Raw genomic sequence first — 21,143 nt, 5'->3', positions numbered from 1 at the left:
TTTACACAGTCCTACTCTTACTTTGCCAATAGGCTATTTCTATGACTCGAAGACCTTTCAGTAACAAAGAAACGACATTTTCATTGCGCAAAGTTTTGCCCTCAATGTCAAGATGATATACCCATATAAGTAGACTTATAGTCATATGTTCTCGATAAGGTCATATATTGTTGTCATTATTATCGGAGTAGAATTCAAAAACTTCTTGTTCCTCAAAGTTGAAACATTTTTCCCATTTTATTCAACAACATTAGGCTCTCTCTCTGATCCCCATATCATCACAGATGAGAGCATACATTCGAGGGAAGAAAAAAGGAAAAAAGACAACATAAGCAAAATGATGAAACTTCAACATTATGCCCTTGGCAGCATCGTAGTAGCGCATCAGTTGGTGTCTGCAAAAGGGATTAAAGTATAAAACGATATTAATTAATCCTACAAATTGTAATTAATGTACGATGATCAATTAAACATATACTTTTAGTTGACTAACCACAAGTGAGGGGGGAGAGATTGCACTGGGCGGGGAGGCGAGCGGCGACCCTGACGGCGTTGCAAATGCATTCAGGATGGACGGCTTGGAGCGCGCTACAACAATCAGAGCTCGGGTTGGTGTTGGTGGAGCCAGGCACCACAAAAGGTGCACACACATTTAGGCTGCTCAGCTCGGCCGAGCAACTGCCGCCCTGAGCATCAGCCTTCTGAGTATGCACTGAGAGGCTCAGGGCAATCAACAACACAAGGATTGTAGCAGCTTGGAAGCAGCTGAAAGAGTTGATAAGATACTTGAAGGATGCCATGATTACCACTCCACCGTTTGTGTTATAAGGTAATTAATACTAATTGTATGGATTAAGATTTCTGATTAACTATGGATTATCTTGTAGGATAATCAAGTCCATTTATAGGTGGCAATTGGGCAAGGAAGAGGTGGCTTCATGTATGAATCACCTAATTACTGCTGGTTAGATGAACAATTTCGTGTAGGGGAAAATCATGTAGGTCTCATGACCCAGTTAAATTTTGTTATTTTTTAAGATACAAACGCTTGTTAGAGTATGAAATTCACAAATGATGCATCAGGTGTTATGTATTAGACCAATTAGATAGTGTAGTAAACACTTGAAATCATGCTACACCGCTCAATGTGTAAATGTGCCACTTAATGATCGACAATGATAGTTTTTCCATTTGTTCGTATTGAACATGTGTTCGCACAACATCTCAATTGTTAGATTGTAATATAAAATCAGCTGCTGGTCTGAGAAAATTGAGATTTGGATAGAACCCTTCCATTATATGAAAAATCAGCTGCTTTCGGCTGGAAGAGCAAATGCCTTGCAAAGAGAATCATGAATTTTAAGTACCAAACAGAGCAAAACAAAATGCCAATGCTAGGAGGAAGATTCATCTTCAGCTGCAGCAGGAACTGTCCAATACTTTTTCACGGTGAACAGCAGTTTTTCCCTCTCGTGAGGACCGTCTTCGTAGTCTACAATCCGACTGTCCCATTCCATGCCGTTGATAATGCTTGATCTTCACCAACACATCTACATCATCTCAAATGATCACGCTCCCATCTAGCCTCAGAATTCTGTCCATCTCCAGCAAAATGTCATCTGCATTGCATCTGCAACTCGACTGTGACACACATTGGTACATTTTACTAATTGTCACACACAAATAACTAATGCACGTAAAGCTTAGCAAATGTTTTTTAAACATTTGAAGTATATTATGAGTTTCAGGTTTACCTATCCTGATACAGGCTAAACACTGAATCAGCATGAATGAAGTCATAAGTTCTTGGATATGTAGACATTGCTTCACACCTGCAAAAGTAATACAACTCCGAGTGTGTTAGCCGGCCTTGAAATATTTATATATGTCATAAAAAATGTATGATAAAATGTTATTGGATTTACCAATTCTGATATGTTCCAATCAGTCCTCGTTCGTAGATGGTTCCTAGTGTGTTAGCCTTAACTTCCACCGGAACGACATTCATGACCCAGACAGGCAGATCAACTACGGCAGCAGCAAATCCACCCAGTTGTGCATTCATGTCCAAAATGTTTTTGTACCTTCCAGGGTTTCCGAGCTGATTATTCACCGATTCATAATACGAAACCCTCTTCTTCCACAGCTCCGAATCTTGCTTAAAAACATCAGCCGTCACACCTTCCACAGCTCCCTTGCTAATCCTTGGCGGGATTGCATTGAGCCTATGTGGCCAGTTTGCCAATTTTCCTCCTGCAACTTCTTCATTATCTGAAACTTCTGGCAATGGGGTCAAACAAGTCTCCAACTTTGTGTACCTGCATTTTTTACAAGAAAAAGAAATAGATGAGTTTAAGGAAATAGTTCTATGTTTTTCTGTGCACGACACTAATCTTAATAAAACCGTAACATTTATGACTTTAAAAGACAAAACTAAAGTGAACACATACCAAGCCGTATCAGGATCATTGGAGGAGCAGAAATTGCGAGCCTTGCCGAGCTTACGGTTGTTTTCGCAACTCAAATGGTTGGTTGGTTTTAGCCAAATGGCAATGTCGTCCTTTTCCACCAACTTTTTCCAGCAAAGGCCCTCGGCTATATCCTCTATGGAAGTCTGCTCCTCATTCAAATCCTCTTTGGTTCTTTCCCAACCCTTCCAATATTTTGCCCAGAGGATCGGTGGGCCCGATAGAATCCAGTACCCGCCCGGTCGCAGAACTCAATCCACCTCCGTTAAGTAAATCCCGTCTGTTCCAATTCAAAATGTACAAAATTAGGCGGACATGTAATAATTAATTCACGGGTTATAATATAAGCCGATGACCACTGGCGGATCCATGTAGGGACTTGAGGGGTCCCGGGACCCTTCGGAAGCTCGAAGAAACACTTGTGATCGACCTTCGGGACCCTTCAACAATTTGGGCAAGTGCAGTGGAGAGGCTTGTTGCCTCCACGGATGTGCAGGCAACAGTGCTTATAACAAAGAAAAAGAAGAGGTTTTTAATTTTTGTTTTAAAAGACGTAGCCAAAACGACAACATTTTTTAGCCTAGTCATTATAAAAAATTTAAAAACTAAAATATCTCTGTTTTCTCGTCTAAGAACCCCGATCTTTTCCAATATCCCTAAATTATATTTAAGAACTCCTAACCCCAATCGTCGCAACCTTCTAACTTTAAACCCAAGTTACCCTATTCCCCACCACCATTTGCCGTTCCACCGCCTTTAGCTACCTAATTTAATTTCTTCCAAATTCATATAAGTTTTTTAATCCTAGACTCTAGCCCCAACTCTCAATTAATAAGATATATCTTACATTAGTAAATTTTATCTTTGTAGAGTCACTAATTGCATTATGTTGCTGTTTGGACCCGATTTTACACATCGGCCTAAGCAATCGAAGCCGTTGAGTAAGCATGGTTCTCAACCGTTGGATAAGAAAGTTTAGATATTATTGTTAAGAGATAATATTATGATTTTTAATCGTAATAATTATTTTTTTAATAAGCTATCTCGGTTTTTATGCAAAATAAATGGGATGGAGGCAAGTAGAGTTGTGATGGGGAAGTGAGCTTTGAATCAGGTTGGTTTGTTTTGCTGGACATGCATGCATGGGATGTAAAGATAATGAAGTGATAAGGGATAAATCCAAACATGCCAAAACGTGTAATTTGCAAAAGAATTGTGCAATATGGAGATTCTATCCTAATGCATGGTTTTTTGGGATTGGTTTTGTGCACGTGGCATGCGACAATGGAGATGATGGTTTTGCATGGTGATGGCAATATGGGTTTAAAGGTTTCTCATGTTTTTTAATAAGAAGCCTAGGTGGTTTAGATCTCTAGTGAGATGTGATAAAGCCTAGGTAGGCTTTATTTATCTGAACGATATGTGCGGCGTATTTGATACGGGATCAGGGTTTATCTGAAGGATATGCGCGTCATATTTGATACGGGATCAAGGTCAATTCCACAAAATAGAGTTACACTTGGACTCTACAAAATTATTTGGCCGCGTCACACAACATTTGCTCCTATAAATACAGAGCACTGTGGAAGCAACCGGTGATATCTTAAGTCGGCATAGATAGCTCTGTCACCGTAGAGTCGGTCGGTCTCGCAGTATCTTCCGTTGGCATCAACAGCACTGCGGCGAGAACGGTCGATTGCCTATCCAAGTCTCGGTCGAGAAGGGTTTTCGAATCCTTGTTGGTCGAGGTCATCTCATTAGCCTTCTCGGCGAGGTGAGGTGTTACAGTTATTACATTCGGCACATTGTAAGCCGAATTCGGTTCGTGAACTTTGTAAGAAATAGCAGCCTTGTCTTCAGGCTCGAGAACCCAAGAGGCCGAGACGCGTTCCTTTCTCGGCCGCAATCGCAAGACGCAGAAGTCAGTAGCGCGACCCAACGCAGCATCATCAAATTTACTCCTCGGCCGAGCCTCGGCCGACGAGTTGGCACGCCCCGCAATCACCGAAGGACGTAGTTAGCTTAGAATATATTCGGCCTGCGCGCCACGTAGGCTTTGTAATTTCTAGGGTCAACATTTTGGCACGCCCAGTGGGACCAGTGCTATACTACGAAGTTCATATGATATATCAAGATTCCAATCTGGCTCAACGTAGCCGATTGTACGAGCTCCTGGAGGAATTGAAAAAACATAATGAGGAATGTAAAAAATCTTTGGAAGCAGAAAAAGTCCTTCGTGGCCGTAGAGAGATGCAAAAGTCATTCGCTTGCATGTTGAAAATGAAAGCTCCTGTTATACTACAAGGGCAATGGGTAAATGAAGACAAGGCTCGATTTAATGCCTGGCTAGATGAAGAAAATTTTCCTTATGTTTCTGATTACAGATCAATTCCATTTGAAAAATGGTTAGGCCCAAAGTCCGGGGGGCAATTTTTCGCTCCGGCCGTAATCAGACATCGGCCTAAGAAAATTGTTAATTTGGCCGAAGAACAAAGGCCACTTATTTTTTCGGTCGAGGCTGAAAATATGGTCGGCCAAGAAGAAAAACCTAGGCCACCTATTTTTTCGGTCGAGACTGAAAGTGTGGTAGGCCTAGAAGAAAAAGTTAAAGTTTCTGAGCCACAAATCGACTCAAAAAATGATTCGCCAGAAAAGTGCTCCAATGACGAACAAGGCCGAGACATAGGCCTAGCCAGAAAAACCACGCCAATCGATATGATTATTAGTGATGAGGCCGATATAGAGAAATTCCATTCGGCCAAGTTATTTGGGTTAAAAGCCGAAATTGGCGAAATTATTATGCCTGGGGGGCATAATAATTGTTCAACATATTCGGCAGCCGAAAGTGGGAAATATTTCGCCAAGTCAAAAATATTTGGAGAAAATTCTTTATTTGACTCAAGGCGAACTCAATTTCAAAATTTCGTTATTACCAGATCTCAGCTTGGAATAAAGCATCGTTGGCCTCCTCCACTTTATGGTTCGGCCACTTTGGTTTTCTTTTGCTAAAAAAAAAAAAAAATAGAATAAAAAATAAGAATTTATTTTCTTCACCATTCGGCTATTCAGCCGATGCTTAAGAAGATGGTATAATTGGCGTTGCTGAGCTGCCAGTTTTCTCAATAGGCCGAGCTATCATGAATAAGAATATATTTCTTAACCATTCGGCTGATCAGCCGATGCTCAAGGAAATAAAGGGGGTAACAAGATGGTGCGGCAATTCAAAATATGGTGTGTTCGGCTTAAAAGGTTGTTTCTTTAGTCAAGCCGAGAAAAGACGGACGTTTGCAGTTAGGCCTTCGCGTAGCCCGATCTTCACTCGACGAGATTGGCTTTGGAGTCGGCCGAATAAAAGAACTACAAAAAAGTTGAGGAGATTTGGATGAACACAAGTTTGTTTAAGGTTTTCAGAGGTCGTGCCGTACCCATATTTGAAATAAAGGTCTCGCAACGCCATGCGTGGATGGAGTTGACTGTTCAAAGGTTGGCTTTTCAAAGATTGGTAATGGTAAACGGTGGAATAATGCATAGTTAATATATATATATATATATATATATATATATATATATATATATATATATATATTAGGAGACAGCAGCATATTGATGAATTATGGGCAGGCCGAGCTCCCTTTTTCTCGGCCCCATGTTTCTCGAGCTCGTTCTAATTTTTCTCAACCTGCCTTTTCTCGACCTCGGCCTAGTATGCTAGTTTCTGAAATGTTTATTTGCTGCGTTGCTGACATTGGGTTTAATATATATATATATATATATAGCAGCGCCATCATGCTTCTTTTCATGATTGTTGACACTCGGGTCGTCGAAGATGGAGATGATAAGCTGCTCGTGCTCGACTTTAAAGTATTTTTGACATCCCTTTGAATGATGGAAGACAAGACCCTTCTGGATGTGGCTTTGGGTATCATGGACGACAGAGCATGCAGGCCTCAATGGATGTATGGGTGCAGATCAATTCATGCCATGCGGTGGAGAGTATATATATATATATATATAAGCAGGTCGAGCTCGGCCAAAGGTGGATTATCATGCCATAAAACCTTCTCGGCCACACTTGCTCAACTATGAGTTCATAATAGCATGATGTGCTTTTTGTTTGCCGAGAAATTTTTCTCTTGTTCGACGATACCACGAGATTTTGATCAAGACCACGTGGTTTCATCGTGTTGTTGCACTGTCAGGAATGATTTGTATATGGCCGAGTAAAACGGGTTTATATATATAGGCAGGCCGACGTCTTATTCTGTTTCGGTCCTGACCTCGGCCACTTTACAAAGGCCTCGGCCTCGACCACCTCATGTATAAGCCTCGGCATATATGTGTAAAGGAAATGAGGGAGGTTATGACATTGGCAGAACATAGGTGATTTTAATGCCGATAGACAAAATTTGTTTCGGCAATACAACGAAGTGTTGTTGGCTACGAGCAATTAATTTCCTTAACCATTCGGCTTACGAGCCGAAGCTCACGGAAACTGGGGGGCAATGTTTGGACCCGATTTTACACATCGGCCTAAGCAATCGAAGCCGTTGAGTAAGCATGGTTCTCAACCGTTGGATAAGAAAGTTTAGATATTATTGTTAAGAGATAATATTATGATTTTTAATCGTAATAATTATTTTTTTAATAAGCTATCTCGGTTTTTATGCAAAATAAATGGGATGGAGGCAAGTAGAGTTGTGATGGGGAAGTGAGCTTTGAATCAGGTTGGTTTGTTTTGCTGGACATGCATGCATGGGATGTAAAGATAATGAAGTGATAAGGGATAAATCCAAACATGCCAAAACGTGTAATTTGCAAAAGAATTGTGCAATATGGAGATTCTATCCTAATGCATGGTTTTTTGGGATTGGTTTTGTGCACGTGGCATGCGACAATGGAGATGATGGTTTTGCATGGTGATGGCAATATGGGTTTAAAGGTTTCTCATGTTTTTTAATAAGAAGCCTAGGTGGTTTAGATCTCTAGTGAGATGTGATAAAGCCTAGGTAGGCTTTATTTATCTGAACGATATGTGCGGCGTATTTGATACGGGATCAGGGTTTATCTGAAGGATATGCGCGTCATATTTGATACGGGATCAAGGTCAATTCCACAAAATAGAGTTACACTTGGACTCTACAAAATTATTTGGCCGCGTCACACAACATTTGCTCCTATAAATACAGAGCACTGTGGAAGCAACCGGTGATATCTTAAGTCGGCATAGATAGCTCTGTCACCGTAGAGTCGGTCGGTCTCGCAGTATCTTCCGTTGGCATCAACAGCACTGCGGCGAGAACGGTCGATTGCCTATCCAAGTCTCGGTCGAGAAGGGTTTTCGAATCCTTGTTGGTCGAGGTCATCTCATTAGCCTTCTCGGCGAGGTGAGGTGTTACAGTTATTACATTCGGCACATTGTAAGCCGAATTCGGTTCGTGAACTTTGTAAGAAATAGCAGCCTTGTCTTCAGGCTCGAGAACCCAAGAGGCCGAGACGCGTTCCTTTCTCGGCCGCAATCGCAAGACGCAGAAGTCAGTAGCGCGACCCCACAAACATCAATACAAAATTGCCCTGCGCAAACTCTCACAACTTGAGATCTTTTTCTTTTCTTTTTTCGCTGACACATCTTCCGTTGGCATCAACAGCACTGTGGAAGCAACCGGTGATATCTTAAGTCGGCATAGATAGCTCTGTCACCGTAGAGTCGGTCGGTCTCGCAGTATCTTCCGTTGGCATCAACAGCACTGCGGCGAGAACGGTCGATTGCCTATCCAAGTCTCGGTCGAGAAGGGTTTTCGAATCCTTGTTGGTCGAGGTCATCTCATTAGCCTTCTCGGCGAGGTGAGGTGTTACAGTTATTACATTCGGCACATTGTAAGCCGAATTCGGTTCGTGAACTTTGTAAGAAATAGCAGCCTTGTCTTCAGGCTCGAGAACCCGAGAGGCCGAGACGCGTTCCTTTCTCGGCCGCAATCGCAAGACGCAGAAGTCAGTAGCGCGACCCAACGCAGCATCATCAAATTTACTCCTCGGCCGAGCCTCGGCCGACGAGTTGGCACGCCCCGCAATCACCGAAGGACGTAGTTAGCTTAGAATATATTCGGCCTGCGCGCCACGTAGGCTTTGTAATTTCTAGGGTCAACAGTTGCTGAGGAGAATTTGTTGGTTTTATTACCCTTGAGATTAATTTTGATTTATTCGATGAACTAAATTCAGTAGAAAATAATGATATAGAACCAAATTAGTCATATATATAAAGCTTTTATATTGGGAACCCCCCCCCCCCCCCGATCTTGAAAATCTGAATCCGCCACTACCGGTAACAAATGTGAATTTTAGAGCTGATATGAAGTTTACCATGTTGGCCCCAATATATATATATATATATATATATATAACTTTTATATTGGGACCCCCCGGATCTTGAAAATCTGAATCCGCCACTACCGGTAACAAATGTGAATTTTGGAGTTGATATGAAGTTTACCGTGTTGGCCCCAAGGAATGAGGCAGCGAGAGCAATGGGCCATGTCAAAGGCTCTAGAAGGGTAAGGAAGTCTGCTCGACGCAATGACTCCGATGAGGGCGGGCACTCCTCGGTCCAGAGCAAATTGGACTTGCGACACGTGCGTGTCCCTCGGCGCGAACGACATGGTGAGGATGTCGCGGGACAGCGGGTACGCTCCCCAACTTGCAACCTGCATTGCATGCACGTAGAGGAAACAATAAATTAACATCGCATGGCTGCCAAGTGGAATGTGTCCAAGTCAACGGCGTTGACTTTGTTAAAAATTAAAAAAAATTATTTTCAATGTGCAGAATGAGAAATAAGGTGTGAAAAATTGTTTCTCGAAAAAATTTGTGGCATGAGATCAACTTTGAAATAAGGTGCAGAAAATTATTTCTCGAAAAATATTATAACACATGATCAACTTGATGTCATAATTTGATGTTACGATTAGGTTACAATTAGACTATGTAAAATATATATGTTATCATGACATTTGATATACAAACACGTATCTTTCTCTTAAAAATTGATTTGTCGTAAACTACAGATCATCAACACTGTAATTAAGATTTGATGAAATTATTTAAATCGAAATGTTTTATTTCGGATAGAGGAACCAATAATTTAGCCTTCATGGTTGACCAAAATATGCATAGTTAACAATGTATAGTAAAATATTTGCACTTGATATTCGTGCGAGATTCCTTTCTCAAGTTTTGGGGTTAATTTGTAAATTTAAAAAGCAAAAAAATTAAGAGGGAGGGAATGTCTTATTTTGGGAAATTAAATCGCCCCTCCCCTTCCTATTTAGTTGTAATCATCAACTACCACAAATTCATCAAAATACTACTTTTACTACCTATTTGTATCATTTCTTTAATGGAAATAAGATTCACATGTATTGGCAGACCCTATCTCTATTAGAAAGATGATACAAATAGGTGATCAATATAAAATTATTCCTAATCCACGAGAAATTTTTCAGTGTGACGGTACACGAGGTGGTACACCATGTGTCACTATACAAATGGTAGGATATGTGTGTTAAAAAGTTAAGAACTTAAAGAATACAATTTCTCACCACTTATATAAAAACACGTAATGTATTATTCGTGTTCCGGTCACAATAAAAAATTTCTTCTAATCCACGCCTTAGGTCATATTATATCGAAAATTGTCAAAATTCACATGCGGTCACCAATTTTCTTCTAAGAAATAACCATTATAAATTCGAGTTAAAAATGAATTATTTACCCAAGTGTTTATTAATTGCGTGTACTCGCTGTATTTCGCGTTGCAGCGCGGGTACTCGTTTGTGGCGGCGGAGTGGGAGGACGTGGTGGCGGTGAAGTTGGGGCTATGGTGGGAGTTGAAATCTAGGGGTAACGTGATTGATGTTGTTTGGATTTCGTTGGAGGATTTGCATGGGAGATTGAAGGTTGGCGAGGTGACGGTTTTGGTGACTGCGGTGGTGTCGCCGTGTTGCCAACTTGCCAGAGGCCGAAGAAGTAGGAACAGATGCAGAGGAAGAGGATGACGGGTAAGGTGTAGTCGTAGACGTTGCGTTTTATCCAAGGGAATAGTGAGGGTTTGGAGGGCTTGGAGGTTGGGTGGTACGGAAAGATCCTCTCTTTGGGCCCAGGAGAGGATCCAAATCCCAAAGAAATAGGGTTATGATGCACGTTGGGGTGGTGTTGTTTGTCTAATTTATATAGACATTGGGATTAAATGTTGAAATAGATATGCTGGAGTGCTTATTTTATAAAGAAACTAATGAAAATGGTTTGAAAACTTTGAGTTTTAATGATAAAGATAAAATAGAAGGTAAAGTAAATAGTACATGATTGACTTTTTAGTGTAAAAATGTGGTTTTTTGTTAAAATGAATAGTACCGAGAGTGTTTTTTTTAAGGTTTCCTACTTTATATTGGTAATAAATTATTTAGTTTGTAAATTAAATTTAAAATTTTGGTATACCTAACATTACTCCTACCGAGTAACGCTACCAAATAACTTGCCAAGTATAGATAGAGAAGTTAACCTGGCTTCTTTCTTTCTTTCTTTATGGATCAACACACCCAAGACTCACCTAGAATCATCTCAACCATACACTGACAACAAGGCTTGAACAAATGTGCATAGATGAATATGAGCAAGAATAATATTCTTCTAGAGTTTCAAATGCAGCCATGTATATAAACACTACTGTTTTCACTCTTCATGTTTTTAAGTTTTGGGGTGTGATATCCACACTCTATTTTACTTCTTACACATCTTTTTAATTTTTAACATTCGGATCGAATGAATTTAAGAAGATCAACAGACAAAAATTATCAAAAGATATGTGAGAAGTAAAATAGGATATGTGGATAGCACACCCCTTAAGTTTTAGGTCTGCCGTTTCACTCTCTCTAAAAGTTGTCTGCAAATTTTTGGTCGACGAAAAGGTAACGTTCCGCTTGTACAGCTCCCGATTCTTGAGGTCATTTGCGGCCGTGTATTTTGGCTTAAATTTTTGCAGCTAGTTAGGATTATTCGTTTTGGTTATGTATATTAAGCTATGATCGATCGATCTCTGGAATGCAAAGAGCTCACTGATTTTTTGTTCTACTTGGTCTTCAAAATTTTGACTCTGCTGCTCGATCTTCTTGTTTTTCTACTTGCTTAAGAGTTTGACTAGTTTAATTTCGTTAATATTTTGTTACTAGTCTGAAATCTGTCTCTCTGATAAGAATTTAGCTTATAATTTCTTTATTCCGGTTTTACTTTGTTAAATTTTCAGCTCAATTGAACTGGTTTTGTTTAGGCTCTCTAGTAATTGGTGGGTTCAGGGTTGACAAGCTTATGTCATTTTTTCAAGGGTAGTTTGGTTACAAGTTAGGCCATCTCCAATGGGGAGGGCTAAAGGTTGTCCAAAAGGCAAACGATGACCTGATTTGCCAAAAATTCATCTCAAATTGATAGCTGGGGTATAATTCTGTGGAGCCTACCAAACCATTATTTGGCCAAAGGGGCATCACGCTGATCAAATGTAGCCCTCCACTTAGCCACTTTTTTAGGGCCAACTTCTCAATTGCAATAATTGATTCTAATTCAATGCTAGATTTGAAGACATCCGATTGTGTGTTTCGTGCTGGTTGTTAATGTTGAATCTACTTTCTGCCTAATGTTGGTTTGGAAACTAGTTCAATTTCTGTGTTTATTTTTTCTCGTTATGCTGCTGATAGTGTTGTTTCCTTCCTTTTATCTTAGATCCCCATCATAAATTGTTGAAAGCTCATACAGAATATAAACTCTCTACTTTTACGAAGTCTCCATTTTCAGAAAAGTGTAAGCATCAATACAGAGTTGTACTTACGCTTACCAGCACCGGCCATGTAATGCTCTTCCAACAATATTAGCATGATCAGAACTCTCAACATATTCAGCAAAACCAGCAACACCAGAACCAATAGCGGCAAGGGGCATTCAGTGCTACTTCCTTAACAATGTCCCAGCCTGGTTTCCTTTCTCTTCTCCTCGCTAATGATTTAAGCTTATTGTATGACATAGTAAACACAAAAGGGTTAATTGATCTTTCCATTTCGATAAAAAAAATTCTATGAATATCTTAACTTGTTAGAGATTAAGGAAAGTTTAGTTAAATAAGATTAATAGAGGGAAAGAGACATTATTTATTACCTATTAGCTGTCATAAAGAGAGTGATTTCTACTGCTTTGTGTTGCATGCCTTGCTATATAAGAGGCAGCGGCAATGTATCTTTAGTTCGAAAAAAACTTTTGTTTGCGAGTAATTAATTTCCTTAATGTTACAGGAAATCCTGGTACTCCGACCTATTTGTTTTGGGAAACAAGCATTAGAGAATTGGGTAATTTATTTTCCTAGTCCTTAAATCATCTTCTCCTACTCTTGCAGGGAGGGATTACGAATTTACGATGTTACCACTACCAGGAAGGAAAGAATTTAGTGTATATAAATAAACACGAGGGGTACGTGTTTTGCTCACAACAAAAAAAGAAAAAAGAAAAAAAGAAAAAAAAAATAGAGAGACAAGGCAAATTCGTGCTTGAAAGTTGAAGCTATGGCTTCAGTAGTTTGGCAAAGTTTGCATAAGCACCTTTTAGATTCCGTCTTGGAGAGATTGGAATCGCCAAAGGATTATTTGCATTTCAGCATTGTTTGTAAGTGGTGGTATTCTGTGGCAAAGGATAACTACAATCAGCGTGCTAAGGTGACAACTCCAGTGCTCTTGTTGATTCAGACTGCAAAAAGAGGCACATGGTCGTTGTGCGATGTCATGCAGAATATGGTCCTTGATTTTCACGTACAGGTTCCTAACGTGCGATTCTGCGGCTCTTCAAAGGGATGGTTGATATATGTGGACAAGGATTCTGTAGTATATCTGGTTAATCCATTCTTTAGGGTTAAAGGGAAGACAAACAAAGAAAATTCCATCATTCGCCTTCCTCCACTCATCGGCGGTGTTCCACCATTGAAGAATTGGGATTCGTCTATCAGCTACTATTTTGCCTACAAAGCTATACTTTCAGCAGACCCTGTATTATGTGCAGACAATTACATTGTTGTGGTGATATGCGAGGTATACTGTCAATTGGCTTTTATTAGACCCGGTAAAGACACAACATGGACTTTTGTTGCCGATAGTCGGCATATAATTGAAGATGTTGTTCGTGTTAAAGATGAATTTTACGGCGTTGATCAAGGAAGACGCAATCTTGTAGCTTTTGATACTAGTGCTCAGTACAAGTGCAATGTAATATTGGATGCCGGCTACACGGGAGAAGTGCCAGCCAAGAGATACCTTGTGGATTTAAATGAGAAAAGATTTTTAATGGTTGAAAGGTATTGTGATGTTATAGATGGGAGACGAATGACTCATCAGCTCAGAATTTTTGAAATGAAGTCTCACAAGTGTGAGTGGTCTGAAATATACGACTTGGGTGATGTTGCTCTCTTCGTTGGTGATAACTCTTCGATAGCTTTGGTGGCTTCGAAATATTCAGGATGTCAGCCCAACTGCATATACTTCTGCCACGACAACATTAGTCAAGGATTCTTCCAACCCATGAAATCTTATGATTTTGGTGTGTACAACGTCAAGGATCAAAGCTTTTCGCAACCTTACCCAGAAGATATTATGACCCTTATGCAGATGACCAATCGACCTCCAATTTGGGTTGACCGACCTTTTAAGCTCTAAAGGGCTTTACTTTTTCTTTCTCATGTTTGCCATATCCTAACCCATGTTCTATGCTTAAAAATGTCGCTGCATTTTTCTTTTCCTATTGGCTGTTGGCTCCTCCAATTTTAATGAGAAATGGTATTCTTTTTTTGTTTTCTTTAACTAATGAATATGGTCGTTCAAATTAAAACAATTCAAGAATTTACTAAACAAAACACACACACACACACACACATATATATATATATATATATATATATTAATTCTTAAGGTTTTCATATATATATATATACATACATACAACATATTATAATATTTCTCGATGCATTTTCATATTTTAAAAGTGTTGCATAACAACTTTACTACCAATACCATCCAATCTCTATGTTATCATTCATCTACTGAATTTGCTCTATCACATGGAGTTACTATATGTAATATGTACATTTTTCCACCCAAAAAGTTTAGCAGGTTACGGAAAAATCTAGTACCCTTACCACACCAAATTTTTAGTATATTGGACTTCGTTGTGCCATAAATTTTTAGTATACTGAATTAGCAGTGTACGTTGCTGGAAAGTGTTGTTTTTGGGCTTTAGTGCAGTTTTTGGAGCCCAAGATGATCTCAGATGAGTTTGTGGCCTTCTGGAGAAGTGTTCTGAATAGTCCAAGCTTTAAACTCAGATATTTTGGGCCAATTTTGGAGCTGATATGGGTCCAAAACGTGGGTGTAAAGAATTTTGGGCGAATTTCCAAGTTAATTTAGAATTATGTTTCCTAATTTATTTCAATTGATTTGGTTTCTTAATCTTATTCTAAGACCTTTTCTAGGTAGGGTTTTATTTTGCAGTAGTATAAATAAGGCTTTTTAGCCATTAGGGTTTAAGAGGGAGATAAGGAGGAGAACGCACACACTTTGGCTTTAGAGAGCTTTTGACGCTTCAAGTTTATTTTCAAGGTGTTTTCTATTCATGTTTTTAATAATATTTAGTTTTATGATTGTTCGTAACTAATTTCCGTTTGCTAGGGCGAGACGACGAGCCTTAGCAAGAATATGTAGTTTCTTTTCAATTTGCTTATGATATTATGCATGCAGGTTTTGAATTATTAATCACCGGTTTAAACTATCTAATTGTCTTGATGATTGGCCACCATTAAAGAAAAGTAATTTGATGCAATTTTGGTGGAGGGTTGTCCCTGAAATTGGTCTGGCTTCTTATGGTTAATTACACTTCTTGGGATGAGCGACACGTCTTAAGGGTTATATGGTTTTTCATAAGGTTTTCACAAAACTTAATGAGTTTTGCATATTCACATTCGATCTGGACGCCACGAACAGGTTGCATGTTAGATATACGTTTTATGTTGGAAGTTCCAAGTAGGGCATATTTTAGGAAAACCTAACATTCAAAATATGCATGTATAAGTCATAAGTAATTAGAAGAACTATATAGGATTGTTAGGGTGACGGCAGAACCTTAATACTTTCTCACTTGGAATTCTAAAAAACTGTTTCTTTCTCCTTCTTTAACGTTGCAGTTTTTAAGTAATTTTTTAATTAAATTCGTTTTTCTTAATTTAGGTTATTAAAAACTTTGTTTTAATTAATTAGTTGATAATTGATTTCGCTTTGATCTTTTTAAATTAATCCCTATGGAGAACGACCTTACTTGAGCCAATTATACTACAATAACATTGTACTCTTGCAAGTATTTTTAAGTGTTTTTATCCATACTTTTGTAGGTGATAAAAATCCTATCAAGAAATTGGCACCGTTGCCGGGGATTGTTTTAAATAATTTGTGTTTATCAACTCTTAGTTAATTATTTTTTGTATATATTTTTTATTTACTTGATTTTAATTTTTTTTAGGTAACAATTTGTTGGTTTTAAGAGAATTGCAGCAATGGATTGGTTTGGAGCCTCACAAGAAGCACCTACAATTTGTGCTCTTTGCAATTTAAATACCCATGATATTATGTATTGTCCTTAAAGGCAGTATTTTCCAGAGTTTGTGCAGCACCATATTAATATGAGGAACATTTTTCAAAAGCCTAGGTGCACTTCCTACTCAAAATTTTAAAATTCCTCATGGCCAGAGCATCAAAATCATATGTGAATGGGTAACCATCAACCTTTTGAACAACCTCATGCACCAGCAAAAGCTGATTGGGAGATTGCAATCGAAAACATGGCTAAATCCTCTTAAAACAACCACCGTATGATTCAAGATACCTAGGCTTCATTAGATAATTTGGCGCAACAAGTTGGGCAGCTCATGCATCAATGGGACGAACACAAGGAATGCGAGTTTCCTTGTCAACAAATTGATGGCCCACAAGATTCAGAGGAATGGTGTGTAATTCAAACACCGCAATGTGTAGAGAGTTATGACTACATGCAAGAAGACGCTAGAATTAAGAAGCCACTAGGCATTGACTTTCGCCTAATGGAGGAAACTGCTAATCTTGAAATTCCCACAGAACCCATTCCTACCCAGACTTATATGCCACACATTCCCTATCCAGAGGCTGCAAAGCAACCAACAAAGCTGCATGAATGCATTGGAACCGACATGTTCGAAGGGTTATTCATATAAATTCAGAAGCTAATCCAACACATAACCAGCACTTGACAAATATGCCAGATTTAGATACAGGGCAAACAACTCAAGATAAAATAATTTTTGCTATTGTAACAGACAATGAACCAGCAAAGCCAATCATAATTGCAGAAATTGAGTGCAGGTCCATTGAGAAGGCTAAGACATACAAGGAAAAGAAGACGTTTTGTGGCAGCCAAATTCCTCATAGACAAATTCGTCCAGTGCATAAATTGTGGGTATTAAATACAAGATTTAATTCAGTTCAAGGAAGACACAAGCCTCGCTGGAAGAGACCTTATTTGCCTTGAAAGACTAATCACAAAAAATGGTGGACAAGAAAGATTCAACCACAACAACAACAACAAAGCCTTTTCCCACTAAGTGGGGTCGGCTATATGAATCCTAGAACGCCATTGCGCTCGGTTTTGTGTCATGTCCTCCGTTAGATCCAAGTACTCTAAGTCTTTTCTTAGGGTCTCTTCCAAAGTTTTCCTAGGTCTTCCTCTACCCCTTCGGCCCCGAACCTCTGTTCCGTAGTCACATCTTCGAACCGGAGCGTCAGTAGGCCTTCTTTGCACATGTCCAAACCACTGTAACCGATTTTCTCTCATCTTTCCTTCAACTTCGGCTACTCCTACTTTACCCCGGATATCCTCATTCACAATCTTATCCTTTCTCGTGTGCCCACACATCCCACGAAGCATCCTTATCTCCGCTACACCCATTTTTTGTACGTGTTGATGCTTCACCGCCCAACATTCTGTGCCATACAACATCGCTGGCCTTATTGCCGTCTTATAAAATTTTCCCTTGAGCTTCAGGGACCTACGACGGTCACACAACACGCCGGATGCACTCTTACACTTCATCCATCCAGCTTGTATTCTATGGTTGAGATCTCCATCTAATTCTCCGTTCTCTTGCAAGATAGATCCTAGGTAGCGAAAACGGTCGCTTTTTGTGATCTTCGCTAGATTGCTCCGGTCATTAGTGTGGATAAGTATATAAATGGATAGAAATAGGAAAGCAAACACCAGATATACGTGGTTCACCCATATTGGCTACGTCCACGAAATAGAGGAGTTCTAATTAATTGTGAAGGGTTTACACAAGTACATAGGTTCAAGCTCTCTTTTAGTGAGTACAAGTGAATGATTTAATACAAATGACATTAGGAAATATTGTGGGAGAATGATCTCGTAATCACGAAACTTCTAAGTTCCGGAGTGTGGTATCGTCTTGACTTGCCTTATCTGTCTCGTAGGTAGATGTGGCATCTTCTCTGGAAGTACTCTTTCTCCATCCAGGGGTGGTATCTTTAACTGGTGGAGATGCACAAGGTAATGTATCAATTTCACTTGAAGCTTACTTGTAGTTTCAGGCTTGGTCAAGCGCGATACAAACCATGTAGTAGGAGTCATCCAAGTCGCTGAGCTAGGGGATCTGCTGAAAGAGGTGACAGACAAGGTAAGCAATCAGAGCTCCAAGCAATCAGTCCCAGATCAGAACTTTGATTTCGAGTTCCGGCTGATTGTTCACATTCTCCCTATCTTGCAGGCAGCATGAAGGATAAAGAGAAGAAAAATGAGAAGAGATGATATGGGATACTTTTGCTTTTGAAGAAGTAACTTTCCACAGGCTTATTCTTGAACTGGGCTGAAGGGTTTTCTGGTTTCCTCCAGAGTATAAGGCCGACTGAAGAATTTGAGGGTCAAAACAAGTCCATCAAATCTATAGTACGTTCGACCCTGCTGATATGGGATACTTTTGCTTTTGACAGAGTAGTGGATGTATCGGCACGTGTGCTGTTACGCTTGTCTCCACATGCTTCCTTGTATCCTTCTCACTTGCCCTATATGTTCCTCAGGCAGATGCGGTATCTTCCCTGGAAGCATAAGATGTTGAAGATGAGTACTCGAGAGCAATGCCAGGTAAGTAATCAAGTAAGGGGTTCCAGGCAGTCAGTTCCTGACTGGAAGCTTGATTCCAAGTGTTGACTGATTGCTCTCTTTCTCCTTGTCTTGCAGGTAAGAACAAGGCCAAAGGAAAAGACAGGGAAAAAACATGATATGGGATACTCTTGCTTTTAACCCTGATGATATAAGATATTCTTGCTCTAGTATAGCTTGTTTGCAGAGGTATTATCGGGGGGAAAGAAAGCTGAATATTTCGAAAGGCTTCTTTGGGAGTGCCCTCTCAGATATGAAGAAGGGTTGAGCATTTTTGCAAGTCTGCCTGTCTGTTGGGGATGGAGGTCAACATATATAGGAGTCTCCCTAACAACAAGTAGTAATGCTATTCCTTTACCCTGCTTGGTCATAACACGGTAGTGGGAGCTGCCAGCTTCACATGTTTTAACTCTGTCAGATCACTTTCAAAAAGTGGTATGTGGTATCTGGAAAGCTGATGTTGTGTGTAAAGATTACAGACAAGCTTTATCCAAGGAGATCCGGCTCTTGAAGTTGGGAAAGTGGTGCCTCTTCGGTTTTCGAACAAGCAATCCTGTCGGAGATCTGGCTCTCGAGATTCGGAGAACGATGCCTTTTCGATTTTTGAGAAAGCAATCCTGCTAGGGGTCTGGCTCTCGAGATTCGGAGAGCGGTGTCTCTTCGATTTTTGAGAAAGTAATCATGTTGGGAGTCTGGCTCTCGAGATTCGGAGGGCGGTGCCTCTTCGATTTTGGAGCAAGCAATCTTGTTGGGAGTGTTTTCTCGAATGTGAGAAAAGGTTGGGCATGTTTGCTAATCTATCTTGCCACGAAGCACAGAGGTTGACACACAGGGACTTTCCAATTATCCAGCAATGGTACTGTTCCTTTACCCTTGTGGGTAATAATATGGTAGCTAGACCTTCAAAATTTATGTGTTTAAACTTTGTTAGTGCTGTTTCTTTGCTATTCTTTTACCCTTCTTGGTCAGAGCGGTGTAGTGGGAGCTACAAGCTTCACGTGTCTCAACTTTGTCAGAGAACTTTGGCAAAGTTATCTGTGGTACCCATGAGCTAATGTTGTGTGTGGGAAGTGGGTGATTGAACAGTAAGATTCATGTGCTTTCTACTTCACCAGAAATCTTCGACATAATGCCCATAATTTCCGCAAAGCTGACAGGTGCTGACAAGGCTGGAAAAGTAGGTGCCTCTTCGATTTCTGAGATTGGCCCTCGTGGTCTCTGAGCAGCCCAGCTTTTGAGAAAGCAAGCGCCTCTTCGATTTCTGAGATCCGCCTTCGTGGTCTTTGAGCAGCCCAACTTTTGAGAAAGCAAACGTCTCGTGGTCTCTGAGCAGCCCAGCTTTTGAGAAAGCAAACGCCTCTTCGATTTCTGAAGCTCCGTCGAGTGCAGATTTTTATAGAGGCTGGCATTAAGTTCCAAAACACACTTGAATCTCCACCAGTAGAAGCTCCATTCTTGCACTTCTAAGATCTTGATTTGTCCGACCTCTTCTCTCTTCAACACCTTTGAAAATGTCTGGCCCCTCCGACCGTCGTTTTGACTTGAACCTTGTTGAAGAGGCAGCCACGCCTTTTCCAGACAACATATGGCGCCCATCCTTCGTCTCCCCTACTGGTCCTCTTACCGTTGGGGATTCCGTGATGAAGAATGATATGACCGTTGTGGTAGTGGCCAGGAACCTTCTCACTCCCAAAGATAACAGACTACTTTCTAAACGGTCTGATGAGTTGGCTGTTAAGGATTCTCTGGCTCTCAGTGTTCATTGTGCAGGTTCTGTGTCTAACATGGCCCAACGCCTATTTGCTCGAACCCGCCAAGTTGAATCATTGGCGGCTGAAGTGATGAGTCTCAAACAGGAGATTAGAGGGATCAAGCATGAGAATAAACAGTTACACCGGCTCGCACATGACTATGCTACAAACATGAAGAGGAAGCTTGACCAGATGAAGGAATCTGATGGTCAGGTTTTACTTGATCATCAGAGATTTGTGGGTTTGTTCCAAAGGCATTTATTGCCTTCGTCTTCTGGGGCTGTACCGCGTAATGAAGCTCCAAATGATCAACCTCTGATGCCTCATCCTTCTAGGGTTCTGTCCAGTACTGCGGCTCCAAATGATCCCTCTCCAGTGCCTGCTCTTTCTGGGGCTCTACCGACTGCTGAGACTTCTCCTAAGCAACCTTTGTGAAGGCTCCCTCTTGTTCGTTTATTTTGACTCATGTATATGTACATATTTGTGACTTATCGGGGATATCAATAAATAGCTTTCCTTCATTTCAACGTATTGTGTTAAATACACCAAAGCCTTCTTCGCTAAGTTCTCTGAATTTTCTTTTGTTGAAGCTTGTATGTTGAAGCTTTGTGAGTGGAGCATGTAGGTTGAGGTAGTATTCCCTTAATTTCCCGAGTGA

The 21,143-nt window shown here is 40.2% G+C and overlaps 2 protein-coding genes and 1 pseudogene across 2 annotated transcripts; 1 reads left to right on the top strand and 2 right to left on the bottom strand.

Moving 5' to 3' along the window:
* Positions 1 to 148: 148 nt before the first annotated feature.
* Positions 149 to 878, bottom strand: LOC103439724 (protein MEN-8-like). The gene is made up of 2 exons (XM_008378315.4): positions 494 to 878; positions 149 to 395 (listed from the first exon to the last, which is right to left on the bottom strand). Exons 1-2 carry the CDS (start codon positions 798 to 800, stop codon positions 385 to 387), a joined length of 318 nt encoding a protein of 105 aa, XP_008376537.1. The 5' UTR covers positions 801 to 878; the 3' UTR covers positions 149 to 384.
* Positions 879 to 1,166: 288 nt separating this feature from the next.
* LOC103440116 (probable methyltransferase PMT16) lies at positions 1,167 to 12,446 on the bottom strand (annotated as a pseudogene).
* A 614-nt stretch (positions 12,447 to 13,060) lies between these two features.
* LOC103440115 (probable F-box protein At1g44080) lies at positions 13,061 to 14,200 on the top strand. Its single transcript, XM_008378787.1, has one exon. The coding sequence runs from the start codon at positions 13,061 to 13,063 to the stop codon at positions 14,198 to 14,200; it is 1,140 nt and encodes a 379-aa protein (XP_008377009.1).
* The last annotated feature ends 6,943 nt before the right edge of the window (positions 14,201 to 21,143 follow it).

This window comes from Malus domestica, chromosome 07, assembly GCF_042453785.1.
Source record: "Malus domestica chromosome 07, GDT2T_hap1".
Classification (NCBI taxonomy): domain Eukaryota; kingdom Viridiplantae; phylum Streptophyta; class Magnoliopsida; order Rosales; family Rosaceae; genus Malus; species Malus domestica.
The sequence above is the reverse complement of the archived record's forward strand: the minus strand, read 5'-3'. Positions and strand labels throughout refer to the sequence as shown.

Bases quoted from the DNA above. Each gene is read 5' to 3' on its own strand.
- LOC103440115 (XM_008378787.1), top strand. From the start codon at position 13,061: ATGGCTTCAGTAGTTTGGCAAAGTTTGCATAAGCACCTTTTAGATTCC.
- LOC103439724 (XM_008378315.4), bottom strand. From the start codon at position 800: ATGGCATCCTTCAAGTATCTTATCAACTCTTTCAGCTGCTTCCAAGCT.